Source organism: Mchenga conophoros, linkage group LG10 (genome assembly GCF_057382185.1).
Source record: "Mchenga conophoros isolate Kocher_MC1m ecotype Shallow Benthic linkage group LG10, M_conophoros_male_GT1.1, whole genome shotgun sequence".
In the NCBI taxonomy this organism is placed as follows: Eukaryota; Metazoa; Chordata; class Actinopteri; order Cichliformes; family Cichlidae; genus Mchenga; species Mchenga conophoros.
This window is the reverse complement of record NC_140535.1, coordinates 9,378,719-9,400,374: the sequence shown is the minus strand read 5'-3', so window position 1 is coordinate 9,400,374 and position 21,656 is coordinate 9,378,719. Positions and strand designations below refer to the sequence as shown.

Here is a 21,656-nt window from a genome sequence, read left to right as displayed (position 1 = left end):
GATAATGAACACTTCTTTTCAGAAGGATTTACATTTCATGCACTTACTTGACATTTTGACAGGGACACTAAATCTGTGTTTCCAAGTAAACACGCTGCGGTGTGAAGTCCAGAATGATCACTGAACAGAAAGTTTTACATTGTCCCAGCGTTGATTCATTGTTTTAACGCTTCAAAGCTAAGCATATCAAACCTGATACATGTGTTTTTGTGAGTCTTTGAGAATTCTACATTCCATTGTGATTTTTTCTCTCTGAAAAAACAAAATAAATTGCATGAAAGATTAATTAGATTATTTCATGGTTCAGAGTTAACTTCATATCTATTTACAGTTTGCTGGTATTTAAAGTAATACAAAGATAAAATAGGAAGAACTAGTAAAGGTTTAATAAGTTTTTATTCTTACAGAAACAATTAAGAAATATATTTATCTCCAAAAAGCTGACTAAGAACTGTTTTTAAATGTTTTATTACATTCGTTATTAAATGTTTTTTTAATCTAGATTCGTCACATCACAGCAATGTAAAATTTCAAGGTATTTACACACTTACGAGCTAAAAATAACTTAACCTGATTGTAATACGTACATTTATCCTGAGCGTATTTCCCTCACTGTTTTTTGAATAAATTATTTGAATGAATTATGTTATTCCATTCAACTGAGTTTAAGCTGCATTTTTCCCAAAACAGAACTCAAATGCCGTGTGGATGGATGGACAATATATATGATTCTGATCAAAATATTATATTGTTGTCCTGGTGATTTCATTACCATATATTATTATGGTATACAATGTAAAGAACTTGCATGTTGAATTTACAGTTCTTATGTTTATATAGAAATGTGAGCATTTCTCTGGCACGTGACACTTTGTGACTTGGTTTAATGTTCAGTTTTGCCATCCTATCACACTTTCATAATTTCAGAAACAAAATTTACAACTAATGACAAAACTTAGAATGCAAGACATTACACATGAGATGAAGTTATCCAAAAATAGAATTCTATAAATATTGTGATTGTGATGCAGATACTATCAAAAGCAACTAATCGACCTGGCAAAAAAAGAGTGGTAAAGTTCGCCTGTGGAATTTGATATGAGAGAAAATGGGTTTGTTCTGGATAAGGGAGCAGCTTATTTACCACCACTTTGAGCTGGAAATATTGACACGGATGCCAAAGCGTATGCAACGTATGCAAGTTAATGCAGGTGGTTGTCACTGATTTGACATATTTATTGTTCCTAGACCAAGTCTTTGAGCGTAACAAAGCCTGAATCCACCCATTGGGTGTCTCTGTCTCTTTATATTGGCTTCAACTCAAGTATGGAGAGTGTCACGTTGGCTCGACCCAACCATTTACATTGTTCTCTGCAAAGATCAGATGCCTGCCTGTGTCACCAGTTGAGAATCCAAAGGAAAAAATTTTAATAAACCATTTTTACTTGAAATATTTGTTATTGGATCAGGAGTGGAAATGTGAGACTTACAAATTATCCATCTTATATAATCTGCAATTTTCTTTCAGCTCTGCCACTCCTGAGAGAGACTTAAGTCGTGTCTATAACTGGCAGCTCAATATTTATCAAACTGAAGAGCCAGGCTGCAGTTTTAATTAGACATTCTTTACACACAGAAGCTGCAAGAGGCAATTGCACGACAATTAACAGTTACTTTTTTACTGTCACTCAGCTTTGATAAAACAGATTAAAAATTTAATATGTTCCTCATAGTCTGATTCTCCATCTTCTTGTCTTTTTTGTTTCCCCCAGACACTACAACAGATTAATTGTCAGAGAAATACATTGTAAAATTACGCCTGTACAAAAGATCCTGTTGCACTTCAGAAATCGCCAGAGCACACAAGTGTGTGTTCTTCAGTACACTCATCACATTGTTGCCATTTGTATTTTCCTGTCACTTGCTCTTCAGCAGGGCTGACATTCCCAAATGACAGGCTGAGCCGAAGCTTAACCGTTCATATAACTGTTCTAGGAAAAAAATTATAGGTGATCTTAAATCTGACTGCTAAAGAGCTAAATGTATTTGGCAGCTTCTCCTGCTCTAATTTGGTTTGTAAGTGCAGGTTGCCATATGGAGCAGCTGCTGCAGGATTTTCAGCATTTGTGGAGGAAGGAATTACAGCTTTGTTAAGCTCAAGATGGGAAACCAGTATGTTTACTTTAACATACAGTATTTGTTGGTTTTGCTTTTGTTGTCTTTGACTTCTTAAGATACATACATTGCACAAAGAAACACAATTGTAAGGTAGAAATGCACAATTTACTGAACTGTATAGTTAAAGGAAATATTTTAGGACTCTGCAAAGGCAAAAAGAAAAAGAATATTTTCATGTCCGCATTACCAGTAAGGACTCGCACATGATGACAGTAGGCTTTCTATCAGACGAGGCTCATCTGTTCAGTGAGTCCTCTTTCAAATCAAATGTGAGTCAATATTCTAGTCTATTAGTAGCACAGTATTGAGTATTATTGAGACAAATTTAATATTTCTTTTAAAATAGTTCACGGTCCACAGTTGCAGTATGGGGCATTTATGACATATTATTTGGAAAGAGGAATGCAGTATTTCAGCAGTACTTGTATGGTCTGTTAATGCTTTTTTTCTGGTTTCCTATAATATTACATATAAAAAAGAGCCATATGTTCCAGATGGCGTGTGGGGATGTAATGGATTGATTTGATTAATTTTCATTGAAATCAAGCTATCAGAATGATAACTGAAATTTTTTTATGGCATCAGCCAGCTGCTGTTAATAATAACACAATTTTATTCTGCATATATCATTTAGGCAGAATGGCTGCTACAGGATAAGAAGAAACCTTCTCCTTGTATTGGTCCAGATGTAGATTTGGATTGATAACTTAAAAAAATCTGTCAAACCTGAACTTGATGAGAACTGTTACCTTTACAGACATGAAATCATTTTTTTGTTTATAGCACGTAAGCTGAAGAAGATTGGACAACAAAAAAGCCCAGAAGAAGAGCATGGTGCTCAGGATCCAGTGGATCCACATGTCTCTCCTAAATCTGGTGTGCAACTGAACTCCCACCTGGTCTTCCTCAACATCCTGGAGTCCATTGAGCCAGAGGTTGTGAATGCAGGCCATGACTATGGCCAGCCGGACTCCGCTGCCACCCTGCTCTCCAGCCTCAACGAACTGGGAGAGAGACAACTTGTCAAAGTGGTCAAATGGGCAAAAGGATTGCCAGGTAGGACAGTGGTTGCAGCAGAGGTGATAAGATTATCTTTTTTTGCTTTTGAGTTATCATTAGCAGATGGATCCAGTTTGATCTTTAAGAGATTAGTACACCGGATAGCCTGTCTTTGTGTCTTTGCCCAGTCTCGAACAGAGGCTGCCACTTTTAAATTAAAAGTTAAAACTGTTACTCGTTTAAGCAATCGGCAGGCACAGAGCAGCATTAGTAATTGTGTTTAAGAAATACATGTACATCTGCTCTCAGCTTTGTTATGGCCTCTACAAACTCCTGACAAAACTGTCTAGCCACTCTCTTTCACTGTGTTCATCCAACTGTATGTCACAGAAACAGCTTCATAATGTAAATTGAACTTTTGTGCTTACGCAAACTTAACTATCCAAAAAGTTATTGCCCAAACACAAAACCTGGACTTCGCACCTTTGCGTAATTGGCTGGTGATTTTGTTTCACTGTCATTAACCAGCATGAAACTGGCTCGTCACTGTCTGTATGTGATTTGGTGCTGGCAATGTAAGGTTCTGTGGGTTTATGAGAGCTTTTTCACTAAAAAACAGCTGCCTGCTGATGAGAGCAAAGAGAGTGAATGAAACCAATACAATGAGCGAAAGAATGCCAAAATGCTCCAAAGAGCTCAGAGGAACTGAAGAGTGAGGTGAAGATTACTATGGCTTTGTAACTACAAGCCTCTCATCACATACAAGTATTATTTGATCAGTTGTTAAGATGAGAGAGAAAAAACACGCGAAGATAAATTATTCTTTTTTCTTCAAATTCTAAATATGATTCGGTCTCGTAAGAACCATCCAACCTGTAAGACAATGAAGCGGAACAGCTCTAGTGATAGATTTTTGAGCTGCAACCTGTGGCCTTTTTTCTTTTGTCTGATAGGAAAAATGTAACAGGAGAAAAGAGGTGTCACTGTGCTCATACACCTGGACACAAAACCCAGACGGACTGTGGTGGTAGAGCTTGATGATTCATCCCACCAAAAAAAAAAACCTAAATGGAAAAAGAAATCAGTTATTTTCCAGTCACAGAAAACTATTCTTCTCCTCCTACCCATAATAAAATGTTTGAAAAAGGTTGTTTTAATAATTTGCCCCATATTAAAACACAACAATGAGGAAATTCAAACATGTGCAGCAGACATTGTTTAATGACTGAGATTTTGCAGCTATGTGAAGATTTAGTAGTTTTGCCTGTAGGTTGTTAGATAGATGCTCTTGTGTGTGCACCATTCTGCAGTAGTTACCATATGACTTCTCATTCAGGTACTGATGACATTCAAAATGTTATACAGAAGACTAACAAACTGATAATGAGATCTCAAAACCAGTACGTGAAAAAAGATTTTAAAAGAATAATTAAGAAACTAGACATTCTAATAAAAAAGCTGGATTGATTGGAATGAAAAGAATTGGAAAATGCATTTGATAATTTCAGACCTCATGGGCAGGCTGTCCCACTGGTGTGAAGCATAAAATCTAAAAGCTGCCTCACTAAAGGTTTTTGACCTGCTCTTTGGAACATCAGGCCATGTGCCAGATGACCCGAGAGGCAGTTCTGGTGCAGGTATGGCAAGCGAATCACGCAAATAGTCTGGTGACGTTCAGAACAAGCATGAGCATTTTGCAATCTATACAAACACAATTATTGGCACAGACAAATAACATTCAAGTTCAAAACAGGCACAATTTGTTCCTCACTCTCTGGTTCTATAGTCTACACTCACAGAGAGTTTTCAAACAGATGTCACTTGACCAAGCAGAAATGTTTTAGTTTCTGATCGCTGAATTAAAGTTGTGTACTCCAGCCACACAGCCAAGTGTTTTTATTTTTTATTTTATTTATTTTTGCATCAGATTAAAAATAGATTTGGTGACACGTTATACTTAATTATGAATCAAAGACAACACAAAAGTTTGTTGTTTGGTGTTTGGGGGGAATTTTGATAGACTTTAAGATTTGTTGCTGGGGAAGTCCCTAGCCACAGCCTATTCATTCTTTCACCCATTCATTCATTCATGTTTTTTATTTCCCCCATTCTGTCCTTGGAGAGGGCTGGATGCCTTCCATTCTGAGCAGCTGGAGAGACAAGAGGGAGGGTATTCACTAACGGTTCACTAATTTCTTTTCTCCTCTTTCTCCCATTTCTCCACCATTTCTATTACTGTTTTAAGTTCAAACTGTCTGCATTTGTCCTGGACAAAGGTTGTTCTGAGGTTTTAGAGAGACTTAGTTTCAGTTAGTTTCCAGAGTGGATTTTCTTGTCTCTATTGAATGGAGAACGTGTCAGAAGCAAGATTTAGGAAAATCAGTAAATAATATTCCAGGTTCACTAAATCATTTAAGTTTAAAAGCCTAGTTTTTATTGTTGTTAACAAAAAGTTTTTTCACATCTAATTTGAGTTAGTAGTAGTTTAGTTTACTATAATAACCTTGGTTGTGGGCATCGATCTACTGACCTTCTTTTCTCTCCCATTCTAATTCCCAGCCACATGCGTATCCAGTATTTTAAAAGATTATAAAGAATCAGCATGTCCTGTGTCATTATCAATGACTTAGTATAAAAGACAGATGTAGCAATCATGACATCACCTACTGCTCTCTGAATTCTGAAGCCTCCCCGTTTGGACAAGAGGGAGGGGTCTTGCTAGCCAAAACTGATATGAAAACTTTATGGAGGTCAGAGTTAATTTTGAGAGCAAATTTTTATTTAGTTATTTAAGCAGATAAATGCTTTTAGTTTTAGTCGACTAAATATCATAAGATCATAGAACCTCCAACCTAAAGTTGGTTCGGAGTTGCTCCACACGAAATACAAAGCATCTTCTTTTACCTGACATCAAATGTCAAATGTGTCCATATGTCTACTCTTTCCTTCTTCATTGATGTCATGAACTGCTGGTCTGTACTATAAACAGAGGTGGAAAGAGTACTCAAAATTTGTACTCAAGTACAAGTACTGTTACACTGGTTAAATTGTACTCAATTACAAGTAAAAGTACTGGTGTTAAAAAAAATACTTGAGTAAAAGTACAAAGTACTGTTCTCAAAAACTACTCAGAGTATTAATTACTTTTTAACAGACTGATGTTTTATTCTGTTGTCAATAGCAGGCATTCAACTCGATTCACCAGTATAAATATTTATGTTCAAAGCACATTTTTCAGATGAACAAGGTATAGAAAGGTAACTTGTTTTGTAAATAAATGTAGATATAAAAGAAGGAATTTTGTTTGTTAAAACAATGACAAAAATGTTTCTGAACATGCGTAGAACCATTTAAACTTTTCCCCATACACTGAACAACAGGCAGGTAAGTGTCTTAAACTCTTAGCATTTCTTTCACACTTTACTTTCTGAACCTTTTGTTCAGTTTCAGCAAGAGCTGGTTTTCTAAATTAACAGAGGCAATCCGACTTCGTTTGGCAGTGAAGAGTAGACCAGCACAGCTAAAAAGTCGTTCACACGCAGCAGAAGCAGGCAGAGCTGTGTTCAGTTTAAGAGAGAGGTTTTTGATGGCTGAGAAGGAGTGCAGCAGCTCCATGGTGTCTGTGGCACAAGCAAGATAACCATCAAGCTCAACTGCACTTTGCAGCCTTCTGGAGATTGGTCTGGAGAAGAATTCATCTTCATCAGATGACTCTCTTTGCTGATCCTCACTCTCATGCTCTGTCGTTTCAAGATGTTGTTTGATGTATGTCAAGGCTGTAATTGCAAGTAGATAACACAATTTTGTTATTTAAATTTCAGTGATTATTCCTGAACACAAATTTAAAATCGGCAAATTCTCAAAAAGGATTGTTTAGTATTCAGGACAGACCATCAATAACTTACAATGTATTAGGTGAAATACTCACTTAAGCATGTGTTCAAATGTAAAAATACACAAAAATGGGATCACATGAATCCTTACCAGCCTCTATTACATCTGCTCTGTCAGTCCAGGAAGTCTTGAACTTGGGTAAGAGGACTGCAGCTGCAGCCAACTCTGGATCCTCCATCATCGCTCCAAAATGCTTTTGAAGGCCATTTTGCAGGGCTCTGATGAGTGGCACGCATGTCTTGCTTGATGTCTCCAGCCTGCTAAGTTTGGACAGTAGTTGTTGGATTACTGGCAGGAGCCATCCCATAAAGGAAGTGGACTCAGACTGAAGGATGTTTGAAGCTTTCACCAGTGGCTTCATGGTGGTACAGTACTCCCTTAGGAATGCAACTTCTGCAGGACTCAACCTGTAAGACACAACAACAAAACCCACCATGACTATAATAGGGATCTTCTGATTTAATATTAAGAGTCTGCTCACGTTTTTAACCATACATTAAGGAAAATTCACAAAATTTGCAACCATATTGGTAGGTGTCCAATTTTACTCACATTTTCACCTTGAACTCCTCACAAATGCTCCTGGTGGCATCTTCCCCCTTCTCATCAATGGCAAGGTAGGTTGAATTCCATCGTGTTGCATTGGGACGAATGATCTGTAGCTCACACTTGTCCTCTACCACTTCATTAGCCAAATGAGATCAGCCAGTTTTGTTCCAAATGGCCTGGCATTTTGCAAAGGTTGCACGGGAGAGCCTCTTGTAGGTGTCATTCATGCTCTCTGCTAGGGCAGCATCAGATGTTGCCACAAGGTTTAGCAGGTGACATGCACATCGCTGATGAGGCGGAAGTTGATACTCCAAACCAGAGTCTTCATCAAGAATTGCACTTGCCTCATGGTAGTCCCTATGGTCAGTCAGGTCAAGAGTTTCTGGGTCTGCTTCATCTTCAGCTTCATCTGCATCATTTTGTGCCCCAAACATGTGGAAGGCCTTGACAAAGTTGGATCCACTATCAGTTGTGGTTCTTACAACTTTGCCTCTAATCTTGTATTGGCAATGGATATCATCAAGCGCACCAGCAAGCATGTCAAATGTGTGAGACCCTCTCAATCTTTTGCATGCTAGTGCTGCAGATCTTCTTTCCAGGGACTCTTCCTCTATCCAATGGCATGTGACTCCAAGGTAACTTTTCTGATGAGCTGACCAACAATCAGTAGTGGTAGCAACAAATTTGACTTTATCCAATGCTGCAACCAAAGTCATCTTCATGTGATCAGCAGCTTCACAGATTCTGGCACGGACAGTGGGTCTGGAGATGACTTTGGCTTGAGGTTGTAATGTGGTAACCAATTCTTTGAAAGATGGCTGTTCTACCACTGCAAATGGCTGTAGACCCTCACATATGAAATTGATGACAAGCTTGTCAACAGTTGCTTGTGGAACATGTTTGTTTGCAGCTCTCATCTCAGGTCTGGTAACTTGGCTTGCGTATTTGCTGAGCGCTTGTTTGGTGTGGCTGTGGTCTTTCGCTGTCGAGCTGTTGATGCCACAGTGATATTGTACTGCTCAATCTTCGATGGATGTTTCCTCTGTAGAGATAAATATTATCATACGTCAGGTTCATACATTACTTCATAACATCACTGTGATTAACACTAAAGGAAAACACATTTTTAAAACATTATTCAACTAGACTTGAGCTAATCTTTGATTGTTGAGCATAGTATAAAAGAGTGGTGAATTGGTCAAATCTTGCAGATATATTGCTGTATTTATTTACAAGTGTAAACCAATTTTGAACGATCATTGCAAAAAACATGAATTTCTGTATACATTCTAAGTTCTGTAATATGTATACTATCTGTAAAAAGAGTATCGACCAATGTATCAGTATCTAAATTTTTAACTCCTTTTTATCAGTATCACCCTAAAGTTTTCAGTATTAGTCAGGTCCTAAAAATACTAAGAGAGCAAAATATGTGTATATAGCAAATCTAATTTAAGAAAAAGGGATCACATACACAAAAATGCTGCCCATACAGCTAACAAATAAAAACAATCCACATTATGTTCTTTAAAAAAAATATATCATATTGGGAAACATATAACCCTACTGATTAAGAGCCATGTCACTATGATAGACCTATATCAGGCCAATGATACTGATCAACTGATCCATCAATCGGGCTCTGGTACATGTCAGCTGAGAGCTGGAAGATTAATTTGAGATGCAGCTCAGCACTGTGTTCAAGTTTGTTTGTTTTTTTGTTTGTTTGTTTTTTTAAATAGGCCAGCTGATTGTAGGCCTGTGAGTTTTAAATGACTACAAGTTTAATTTATTGTAATGACGGTGGTTATCCAAATAATAAGCTAAAACATTCCTACGAATTGTAGCTCAATTATGCATGCACACACGCACATTAGCTAGCTCCGTCTTATTTTAATATCAGGCTAACCAATGGCGGTGACAATATCTTAGCCAAACTAGTAACCTTAAAACACATGAAAAATAAGAAAGCAATATCATACACGTATAGTTGTAAAACCTCTTACCTCAATGTGTTTTTTTAGATTAGATGCTGAAGTCTTGTAAGCTGAAATGACTGTAGAGGTCAAACAAAGTTTGCACTGCATCTGGACGCTGTCTCCTTTTCTCCCTCTGTACACGAAAAATTCCTCCAGGTATGGCCACGGGCACGCGTCCTCCGTCTTTTCTACGTCGTTTTCATGGTTGACAGTTTTGTCCTCTGTCTCCATTTTGGCTTCTTTGTCTCCAAATCTTCCGTCTATAAAGTAGTTTATACTCCACCATTTAGCACCTCCAGACACCTGTGCCTGCTGCTGCAGCGGAGTTTATTCTTTGCTTACGTCTTAAATTGGCGCGGTTGCGATTGCACGGCCTTATTGGCTGCAAAAATGCAGACGAAAGGTTTGAATATTAATTCAAATTGTGGGCGTACTCAGTAGTGACTTTTGATTTTATAAGTAGCGAAGTAGATTACATGGTGTAAGTTGTACTCAAGTATGAGTAAAATTACAAACTTGAAAAATTACTCGTAAAAGTACAAGTACCCAAAAAATGTACTTAATTACAGTAACGTGAGTATTTGTAATTCGTTACTTCCACCCCTGACTATAAATCATCATTACTGGGGTTGTCAGAACTTTATGCGCAGTAGCATTAATGACGGATGCGCTCAGAGGCACGACCTGTATAGAGCAGTCGGTCGTGCACAGCAAAAAGCTATATAAAGTCTACCTTAGACATGTGTGTCACTCAAGCTAGCAGCACCCCATGAGAAACGGGCCAACTGTTTAAGTGTTCACAGGAGTTTGCACCCTTGGCAAGAGGACTGAGTTTTCACGGTGCTCAATGATGTCCAGAGAATGAGCCGTGTGTGCTGAGGAAATAAATGGCGTTCTTGATCCCAAGGGCTGCTACAATTGATATATTTTGTCACATTTTGACAGGAAACAAATAGGAAGTATGGGAGCTACATGAGCGATTACTTCTGAATGGATCTCGTCTCCTTCCAGAATATTTTCACCTCGTTTTTACGTATTGTCACGTATTTACATTGCATCATATTTTTTGTCCTCACGGATTATTTTTTATTATTTTTTTATTTAGTTGTTGTCTTATTTTCTGAAGAAAAAAAAGGTAGTTGACAAAAACTAACAAAACTTATTGGTCAACGGGTCTGTACGTCATAGCAAAGTCATATAATTTGCCAGATAAAAATGGCAACACTGACATACTCTCGAAGTCCAGCTCATTTAGTCAGTTTAGCAGCGGTGAAGATTACCAAACAGCAATGGACTAAACTCTGTTTTCTGGGACGTGTGTCAGTCAGATTGCTTACTCCTCTAACTTTAAACCATAACAATATCAAAATTGGATGTGATTTTACCTAATTAAGATGTACAAGTCCTATATGGTAGGAAATTACTTGTACAGAATCATTTCTTTTGCTCGTTTCATTGTTCATCCTCTTTTAAGTCTTGTTTTTCAACCCAAGGCGGTCACTAGAACAGTCACATAAAGCTGTGGCTATGGCAACTCTATAGCTCAATTGGTCGAACAAGTGAAAGGCTGCCGGTTTCTGCCCATTTGAACAGTTCCCTTCATGTCACTCCCTTTGCTCTTTCTCTGCTCTTCAGTTTGTTCTCTACTACCTGATGAAATAAAGTCTGAAAGTTTCCCTAAAAAATAATTTAAAAAAGTGTATATAAAAATGCTGAGCCCTGGCACAATCTTCAAACTCACGTAATCATACAATAAGTGCTTTGATAGAGATTAGATTATTTCATTTTTGATTGTGATTGTGTGTGTGTATGTCCCCAGGTTTCAGAAATCTCCATGTGGATGACCAGATGACTATCATTCAGCAGTCATGGATGGGGGTGATGGTGTGTGCCTTGGGATGGAGGTCCTATAAGAATGCCAGTGGCAGGATGCTATACTTTGCCCCAGACCTTGTGTTCAATGAGTATGTCCAGCTCTGAATTCTAGAATTCAATAATCCTCTGAAAGGATTCCATTAGTGGGTCACTGACATGCTGCGCTCCTCATTATATTTAGAGATCACCACCAGCGAGAAAACAGCTGCTCTCATTTGCCTTCATCACTTTATCTTCCCTTCTTCCTTTCATTTTCTTTCCCGTTCACAGACAAACAGAAAAACATATCCAGAGTTAAAAATGTAAAGCATAAATAGTTTCAGGCTTTTTAAAAGAGTGTGTTCATCCAATTTTCTCCTTAGGTGTTCTTTTGTTGCTGTGAAATTAAAGTAAGGAAAATTTTTTAGCATTCAGACTCTCGTAACACCGCAGAGTGCAGATGAATCCGATCTGAATATTTCAGACGGCAACAACAATGGTGATGTCTGTGTGAGAGTTAGTGGGGAATACTAATGTTTACAAGAAATGAATTCTTATTTAGCTCCATCAAATGCTGACTGACACAGTCTGCTGGGAGTAGATAACACATATCAGTTGTTGTCTGGTTCAAACAGTGTAAGCAGGTGATGTACAGGATCCTTTTACACAGTAGTTTTAAACATATGTGCAGCACCAGTGCAAATTTGTTACAGCCTGAAAGAAATGTGCAATCTGCATACACCAGCCACTTTATTATGCACAGTATACCTGTTCAGTTTCAACAACTCATTACGTTTATGTGTTACAATTACAGCTAAGACAATCTGCCAGATTTTGAGCTTTAGAAAGGGGAAGAAAGATGATTTAAGTAACTTTAAATTGGCGTGTTTTTTGAAGTGTTTCAAAAACTGCTGATCTACTGAGATTTTCCTGCACAGCCATCTCTACAATAGGATTTACTGAGTTCAGAAAATGTGAAATATCCAGTGAGTGGCTATTCTGGGTGAATGTTGATGTCAGAGGTCAGAATGTAAAATGACTCAGACTGCTTTAAGCTTATAAGAAGAGAAAATCATTCATAACCACTTGTTAGAACCAAGGTATACAGAAGAGTATTTCTAAACACACAATACATCTGTCTAGCCCAAGTTGGACATATTGTGTGTTCAGATGAGCACTGGATACCTGAGTGCCACTCCTTTCAGCTAAGTACAAGAAACTGAGGCTGAAATTTGCATGGACTCACCAAAATTGGACAACAGATAACTGGAATAATGCTGTGTGGTCTGATGAGTCTCGATATCTGCTGTAACATTTGGATGGTAGGATCAGAATTTGGTGTAAACAGCATGAAAGCATGGATTAATCCTGCCTCAAACATTGCAGCCTAGTGTTGGTGATGGCTGATGGCTGCTTTTTATCGCACCATGTCACAAACCTCTGATCATCTCACGCTGATTTCTTGAACATGATAAGACGTTTGCTGTGCTCAAATGGCCACCACAATCACCAGATCTCAATACAGTAGAACTAATATGAGATATGGTGAAACAGGAGATTTGTATGAGATTTGTATCATGGGTGTGCAACCGAAGTATCTGCAGCAGCTGCGTGATGCTACCAGGTTAATGTGGACCAAAATATCCAAGGAATGTTTCCAGCACCTTACCATGAAGAATTAATAGTTCTGAAGGCAAAAGGGCCCTAACCTGACACCAGTGAGGTGCACCTAATAAAGTAGCCAGTGGATGTAAATTTGAAAAATGTTAACTTAATGTGATGCAAGAATACAATACCAAAATCAGGTTTTATGCTCATAAATGATGAGGATATTTTACTGTATCAAGTTTCCATAGTGACTGAAAATACTTGTGAGTATGAACAGTTTTTAAAAGGCTAAATGACTGGCATTTTCACTTAGTAGGTTCATATTTAAAATTGTTAAAATTGTAGGTAAAGGCAGCATCTTCTTGAACACAACCTCTTTTTTTTAAAGTATGAAATGTTGAAAAGATAGTACTCTAGGTAAGTTCTATTAAAGGGTTACTCCAAGGATTGGAAGTTTGATAGAGTTGGAAGAGGATGAGATCATGACCCTTAAAAAAGAAATGTTTTAATTGTAATAACCTCAAATAAGTTTAGCTCTTTCCTAAAATAAAAAAAGACATATGTACTTTTAAGTATAAAAGAGTGCACGGATTAAAGAATGGAAAAGCATTGCCAAAAACTGGATCAAATGACTGGATTAAATGAGCTGAATGCCTGTGAAGTAGCTACACAGACAGGTATTATTTGGGGGTAATAAAATATAAATCAAAGCAAGATTCAACAGCATCCAGAACTAATGTGACTTTTCAAAAAGTACAGCCATCTACGTCCAAAATTCAAATCCTGCTAAGTCACGGAAACGTGATTGTGACCACTTTGTCAGTTGTTTTTCAAGGTGTGGTGAACCAGGAGCTCAACTTTTAAGGACAGATTTGGGGCTGGTGGAAACCATAAAAGTCAGAAATGTGGATAATTTAAACTAAGTGAAAGAAATGTGAGCAGCAGTGTTACTGCACTCAAGTACTCCTTGTTACCTTTGAAATTAGCCGCTTACCACTCCTACTCCTGCCGAGCAGGCTGTCCTTTAGAGAGGGTAAAAACCCTATTACAGTCAACATAATTGGAGAATTAAGACACCACAGTCACATCAGATGTACATTTATCAGGCTTAATTTCATGGATATAATAAAACAGCATTACCACTTCAACATGAGACAGCCTATCAACTGCGATGCTATCGAGATAGAATTAAAGAGCAGTCATTTTCTTTTCAGTATCCAGACTATCATCATGAATCTGGGGAAAAAACTTGCTCTAACCTACAATTTATTTTTACCTTGGCTCATAACTCATCGTTAGCTTTTCCAGAAAGTCCAATATAATTGGATTATACGCTTCCTGGTGACTATTATTCATATATACCGGCACATATTGGAAACTCTGCATTTATTTCTTGTGAGAAGGTGGAAATTCAGCTCCATTTCATTTCTCTATCGCATGCCATTTTTTTTTTTCAATTTGAGGTTTTTTTTCCCCCTTGACATCTGTATTCTAATTCCCAAAATTTGCTTCATTCTACCTTTATTTTCTCAGAATAAAAAATGTGAATATGTTCCAAACTGTCTTTTGCCGGCTTCATAATAAGTGACAAATTGATTTCGTGTTAGAAGAGATGGCAAAGTTTGATAACAAATGTCTTCTTTGCCCATCATTCAGGCACGAACATTAAATTCCCAATCAGCTCTCATCATGAACTTTGAGCTTAGGCTGGATGACTGGATTTTGGTGTAAAAGAGTTTTGTGTGTTTTTAACGTCCTCAGCACTAATGTCAAAGATGACACAGCACAAATCTGTATTGTTATAATGTGATTCAAAGACAGTGTGCCGGATGGAAATGGATTTAACCTCTGACATTCTTTCCTCTTCAGTAGTTACTGATTACTGGAGAAATGTCCAAGGTGTAAAGCAATTTCTCCTTCACCTCTTGCGATTTGAACATTCCCGTTAGGTTACATCCCCTCATCCTGACCTTTTTTTTCTCTAACGTTTGCAGACACAGAATGCACGTTTCCACCATGTACGAGCACTGCATACGGATGAGGCATCTCTCTCAGGAGTTTGAGATGTTGCAGATCACCCAGGAAGAGTTTCTCTGCATGAAGGCCTTGCTCCTCTTTAGCATTAGTAAGTACTCTTCTGCGTGCCAAAAATGAAAACATAAAGAAGTGGACATACAGAGGAGTGAGTACAGTCAGAAATGAACATGATTTTTTTCTTTCTATTTTCACCAGTTCCCGTTGAGGGTCTGAAGAGTCAGAAGTACTTTGACGAATTGCGTCTCACCTACATCAACGAACTCGACCGCCTCATCAACTTTCAAACGACTACGAACACATCTCAGAGGTTCTACCAGCTCACACGACTCATGGACTCTCTCCAGATGGTGAGTTGGTGAGATGTTTCTTCAGGCTAAAAACAAAAATCCTTATTCCAAAAAGATACATTCATACTTTTGTAAACGTTTCTAAAAAGCCTCACTTGTGGATGCATGGAACATGGATGCACTTTTGCAAATTTGAGAGAAAAAAATGGAAAAACAGTGTAAAGAAGGAGCTGTAATTATATTACACTAAAACATTTGTTGGAAACACATCCAGTTAAATCACATAGGACGAAGTACTTTAATAGCCCATAACAAAAAACATCCTTCATGCTAGTATTGGAAAAGAATCTGATTACTCAGAAGTATAAAATCTCAGAAGTGGTCTTCGAGGCAGGAAAAGGCCTAATGGATGAGTTTACTATGATTCATATCCTCACATTTTTATGCCAGAGCGTTAACTGTGTGTATGTCTGACTCATGTGCCCCAAGCTGTTGTCCAAATACTATCTGTAGTAAATTTCATCCACATTATGATTTTTTCTTTTCTCCTCTGTTTCAGACCGTAAAGAAGCTCCATCAGTTTACCTTTGACCTTTTTGTCCAGGCTCAGTCACTTCACACCAAGGTCAGCTTTCCAGAGATGATTGGAGAAATAATCTCAGTACATGTACCAAAGATCTTGGCAGGTTTGGCTAAACCAATCTTGTTTCATAAGTAGAAGGAGATTTTTTTTAAAAAAAAATCAGAAAATGACTCATCTTGCAGCCTCCGTAAACTTTAACTAAGGCTTTAAACTGTTTCCCCACATCTTCAATCTGACTGCTTTTATCCCTGCCTTGTAATCACATTTTTATTGCTCAAGGCGTTTTACGTTTGGGGTTGGGGGTTTTTGCCTTTTTAGCCATAATTGAGATTGTTTCTTCAAAACTATTAAAGCTTTTACCTGAAGAGCTGTCTTTTTATGACAGCTTTGTGGTTCATGAGATCATAAGAGGATTGTTTGTGTTTTCTGATGGAGGAGAGATTCAGCTTTACATTTGCAGTTAAGTCTGTAAAACATGATCACCTAAACCTTTGTGACATCGTTATGTATAACGGACAAAGAAATCACAAATCGTAAATAATATTCGGATTACCAAAGTATTTTAGCTGCTGCCTTGCAGTTCACTTATTCATTTCATATTTGTGAAAGTGAGATTCCCGTATGGCTCAGTCACAAAAAAACCCACATCCTTTATGCCACAGTAGTAAAATTAGGACGTCAACCTCTTTGCTACTTAATACTTGTCCAATGATTACGTTTTTTTTTTCACATTCAGCAGTTGATTGCAAGTAGTTGTGGCAACCAACTATCCAGAGGTTAAGGGTGTCAACCTCTGGACAACCACTTTTGCGATCACAAAACAGCTGCACACCTAGTGAGAGGCAACCAGTCTCTAAACACTTGCAGTCTGACTTTTACTGACTTCATTCTCTATCAGACTGGTGAATGTTTCCAAATAACTGCGGTCTGGTTTATAAATGCAGACCGACTGCCTGCGTGTCGCCATTTGTCAGTTTATGCTTGCTATTTGTGGAGGAATTTTGAATTTCTGTTTCAAATCTATCAATGAGGTTCTAGTGGAAGTCTGAATGTAAGTAGATAATGTGAATTTCTGTTTAATGTGAATTCCCTTGAATGATTTGCAACACCCGGTAACATATTGATGTGATATTAGGGCTGTGCGATATGACCAAAATCTCATATATAAGAATTCTGTCGATATAAATCACAAAAATTCAAATTCCATATCAATTACCTCGATTCATTGATGTTTTCTTTGGTGCCTAAATTCCAGTCCAGTGAACAGTCATAGGCCTAAACTTCTACAAGAACTGACAAAAATCTCACTTTTTGTGCACTGATTAGTGTAAATCTTATATATAAGTGTCCATATTCTAGTTATGCCTCAATAAGTATAAAGAAACAAATTACAAAAATTATAAATCCAGTACAGTAGTGATTTATTTGAAGCCTCTGATACCACAATACAATCCCTCATAGCTGTATATTCTGCTCATTTGACCCATTGTTAAAGTGTTTCTGACGTGTGATGTATGTTTTCAGAAGGAGACAAGAACATGTTAAAGACAAGGTGAAAGATTCACATTCATTTCAAGCCTTCTGTGAATTTTATTGTCCAGCACTCGAACATGATCAGTACTGTGATTGTTGTGAAGCATAGCGTAGTGTGAAATTTCAGCAAAGTCATGAAAAAAACGTTTTAAATGAAACATCATCTGCTCACTTTGTACTTTAATACTTTAATATTTAGACATCTTAAGCAGCACATTGACCTTGTTTGGCTTGCAGACCACCACGCAGAACCCACGGCGTCTTTACAACAGCAAATATGCAGACTGGATATCTTTGTTTTGCTTTTTGCTTTTTTGTAAGTTAAAAAAAGACCGTCTGTTAAGATGTTTCCTTACCCACAGTCAGCGTAAAATGAACCTCTTTTCTTTAGTGACTTTTCTATCAAATGGAACAATATGATTTGGTCATGAAAATATTAATTCATTATGCAACTAATGTTACAACAGATACATTGTCTCGTTTTGTGCATGCAGAACTGTGTAAATATAGTGCCTTTAAAAAGTACCGATGTTTGGCATTGCCACGTACATTATTTTAAAAGTTGAATGTGGCTATAAGCGCTCTTATTTTTAAAGCTAAAACAAAGATGTGACCAATTAGAAGCCTCTGGGAAGTGAGTCATGAGAATAAGATAAGATAAGATAACCTTTATTAGTCCCACACGTGGGAAATTTGTTTTGTCACAGCAGGAAGTGGACAGTGCAAAAGTTATGAGGCAAAAATTAGAATACAATAAGAATAAATACAGTACACAACTGTACAGAATAGAATAAAATAAAATACTATATACAGTAGAATAAAATTAAATAAATATACAATAAGATAAAAATAGAATACAAATACAAATACTATATACAACTGAGTAAAAATACAACGATGACAGAAAGGATTATTGCACTTAGTATTAAGTGCAATAAGAAAGGAGAAGAAAGCTAACATAATGTCATCAGCTGTAACAGACAGGGCTGCATGTAGAATGCACAGCTCTTACTTCGTCTGCACGACAACACTGTGCTGACTGCTTCGCGCTGTGGCTGTCAGTTTCTAGAGCAAGGACTGAACGTCTTGTAGGGATGCAAGCAAAAAAGGATGGCAGCAAATACAGGCAAATACTGAATTAGATTCGGGGTGCCAGAGATCTTAGATTGCAGCAGTAATGTTTTACAGAGCAACAAATTTCAAATGACAGAAAAAAAATTCAATTTTTTTCAAGACAAAAACTGGAAGGCCCTCGGATGTGGAATGTAAGAATCCTTGACAGGCACTGCCAAACCTCAGAGATTAAAATTAAGGAAAAAAATCTGTGGAATGCCTTGAAGATAACCGATCGCAGTCACAGCCGAAAAGCATTCATTTGCAGAAATGGATGCAATTATACACATCTACATTTCATTAAAGACGTCTGTTCAAGTGTTCAAACGCAAGGCATTCTGTGCCTACAACATGGCTTATATGATGCAACTGATTGATGTAATTGAGACTCAACTGTAGCACATCCTGCCTTCTCACAATCAAGCTGCTCTGTGCTTACAGCAAAAGTAACTTCTGTGGTCTTTTCTGCACCTTTTGACAATTCATTCATTTGATAATGTTTTATAACTCAGCACTTAACGAGTCCACATTCCATTAGAAGATTGTAGATGCATGTATTATGTGTTTGTGTAGTTGTATGGATAACTTTTTGCTTTACAGAAAGTGACGCACAGACATCCGTGTATTACCTGTTTATCGTATATTGGTTGGTGGTGTAATTGTTGTTCAGTACACAGTGATCGACTGTCTGTCACAGTCAGTTTCACAGCTCCTTTGTAGCCTATTCATTCCTAAGCTATAGTGAAACCCTGTAGAGCATCCAACTTCATCTGCACAAATAAACATATTCATGCTTTTTTAACTTGTCTTCTTGTACACTACTTGCTATGCGGAGTGACTAGGGGAGGAAAGAGAATACAGTGGACAGCTATGGGTTTAGACTAAAGGTGATTTGGCCCTTTAGAAGTTGCAGAGAAACCAATTTCCGTCATGATGCAAACAAGACACCTTTCAGAAAACTGAATTTTCAGTAAGCATGTTGTCTACAGAAAAATATATTACATATGTAAGACTGCTGCAGCAGTTAAGAACTCATTCAATTAACTGTGGTTCTAAATATTGTTGTTTTATGCTGGTTTAGCTTTTCTACACATTTCACAGCGGGCACAGCCAACACAACAGTGCATTAATAAGACATAGATGCGTCTGTAAAATTTTGATACTGATGTACTCAAAGAAGGTCATGGCGTTTGTATTTTGCTGAAATAGCTGATATGTGCCCAGTGTACTGCATATTAACAGGGTTCTTTGTACATGCGACAGTAACTGTATATATTGATCAGTTTGATGTCTGTTTTTGTGTCCAAACACTTGACTTTCAAAGTTGTTTATTGTATGATTTATATCTTTTGTGATCTCTGTTTTTTCAAAATGTGTGTTTTTCAAAGGTGTCATCTTTTAAAGGCAATTAAAATATTTCTGACTCTGAAAGTGGTATATGTTTTCTTGGAATAAATAAACTCTTCAGTCTTTTTACTACGCTCTATTGGAGCCTTGAAACTCAAAAACAGATTTGTCTTTAACTAAAAAATAATAATAATTTAATAAAAGTGCTTGTGATGACTATTTGGGTAAGAAAGGTTCACGTTTTACTCTTTTTTTAAATTCTATTTTAAACTTACAAAAACCTGCATTAAAGAAAGACAATGGGGCAAAATAAAATGAAAAAGACTTTTGGGCCAAAATCCAACTTTTTTCAAGTAGTCCTTTAATTTATGCTGGAGTGACATCACAACACAGTTCACAATTCAAAATAATATCCAGAAGATATCATTTTGAAATCAGTTAGTTGGATTTGGTGCAGTTCTTTAGTTTACCCTCCTTTTGAGCCACCTTTAGCCAATATTAAGACATCCCTTCTTGTTGGCGTCTGAGACAAGAGTAGAAAAAAAAAAAAACTGAAGCAGGGTGTTTAAAGGAGTCAAGATTACTTACGCAAAACCCAAGATTATTATTTATTATTTGAAATTATTTTTTTAAATAATGTTATTTTTAATATAAACATTTGTCATTATGATTACATATATATGAGACAGAAAATAATTAAAAGCATAAGACTCCTTTAAATGTACTTTAAATGCAATTCCATGATATCAGTGAGCAGATCTAGTGATAAGCGCTTCATTAAAACACAGACAAATTAATTCCAAATGCAAGAGTGGAAAACGTTAGCGCTGATTTTTCAGTCACAACACACATTCTTTTGTTCTTGTGTGCACTCCTCCGTTTGAGAGTCATGCGCTTGGCTGCAATTAACCGAAGCTAAAGGCTAAATAAGATCGTGAAGGACCTCAGCCATCCCAACAACAGACTGTTCTCTCTGTTGAGGTCAGGAAAGCGATTCCACTCCCTGAAGACCAACACAGAGAGACTGAGGAGGAGCTTCTTCCCGCAGGCGATACGGTCTCTCAATCACACCACCACACAGTACTGACCCACACATATGGTTCTTACACACACACTGGACTTTCTGGACTTTGGTTTTGCACAACACTGGTCACTATATTCTTCATTTCCGGTTAATACTTGTACAGCTGCTGTTATTGTGTATATATTTATTTATATTTAGATTTCTTCATACATTCTTATATAGTTCTATATTGTGTATTTTGTTGTACAGTTATTTTATTTTCAACTTTAATTTATATATTTATCTTTATCTTATTCTTCCCAGTTAAATTTACCCTTCATTCTAATTTGTGTTGTACAGTTATTTCATTTTTAACCTTAATTTATATTTTATTCCTTCCTAGTTAAATTTACCCTTTTTAATTTTTCATATTTATTTCCTATCTTATTCATAGCCTTTTCCTTTTTTGTTCTCTTTAGGTCACGAGCAGTTGTCCAAGCATTTCACTACATATCGTACTGTGTATGACTGTGTACGTGACAAATAAAATTTGAATTTGAATTTGATTTGAATTTGAATTTAAATTGGCATGAAATCAGAATGGGAATTTCCATTGATGCTCGATGCAGTTCAACCATCCAATCCACTGCAGAGGGATCAAGGTATGGGGTAGGGAGGGATGGCTGGCAGTG

General features: G+C 37.1%; 2 protein-coding genes across 2 annotated transcripts in view; one reads left to right on the top strand and one right to left on the bottom strand.

Moving 5' to 3' along the window:
• The window catches only part of ar (androgen receptor), a 35,082-nt gene extending 15,037 nt beyond the window's left edge, over positions 1-20,045 (top strand). Inside the window, exons 4-8 of the mRNA XM_085288447.1 lie at positions 2,962-3,234; positions 11,419-11,563; positions 15,056-15,186; positions 15,294-15,445; positions 15,945-20,045. Of these exons, the coding sequence (XP_085144573.1) occupies positions 2,962-3,234; positions 11,419-11,563; positions 15,056-15,186; positions 15,294-15,445; positions 15,945-16,103 (860 nt within the window). The 3' untranslated portion in view covers positions 16,104-20,045. The remainder of the gene's footprint in view (positions 1-2,961; positions 3,235-11,418; positions 11,564-15,055; positions 15,187-15,293; positions 15,446-15,944) is intronic.
• LOC146565361 (uncharacterized) lies at positions 6,222-7,828 on the bottom strand. The gene is made up of 3 exons (XM_085288448.1): positions 7,624-7,828; positions 7,162-7,478; positions 6,222-6,953 (listed from the first exon to the last, which is right to left on the bottom strand). Coding segments are annotated over exons 1-3 (675 nt in total). The 5' UTR covers positions 7,626-7,828; the 3' UTR covers positions 6,222-6,597.
• Positions 20,046-21,656: the final 1,611 nt, after the last annotated feature.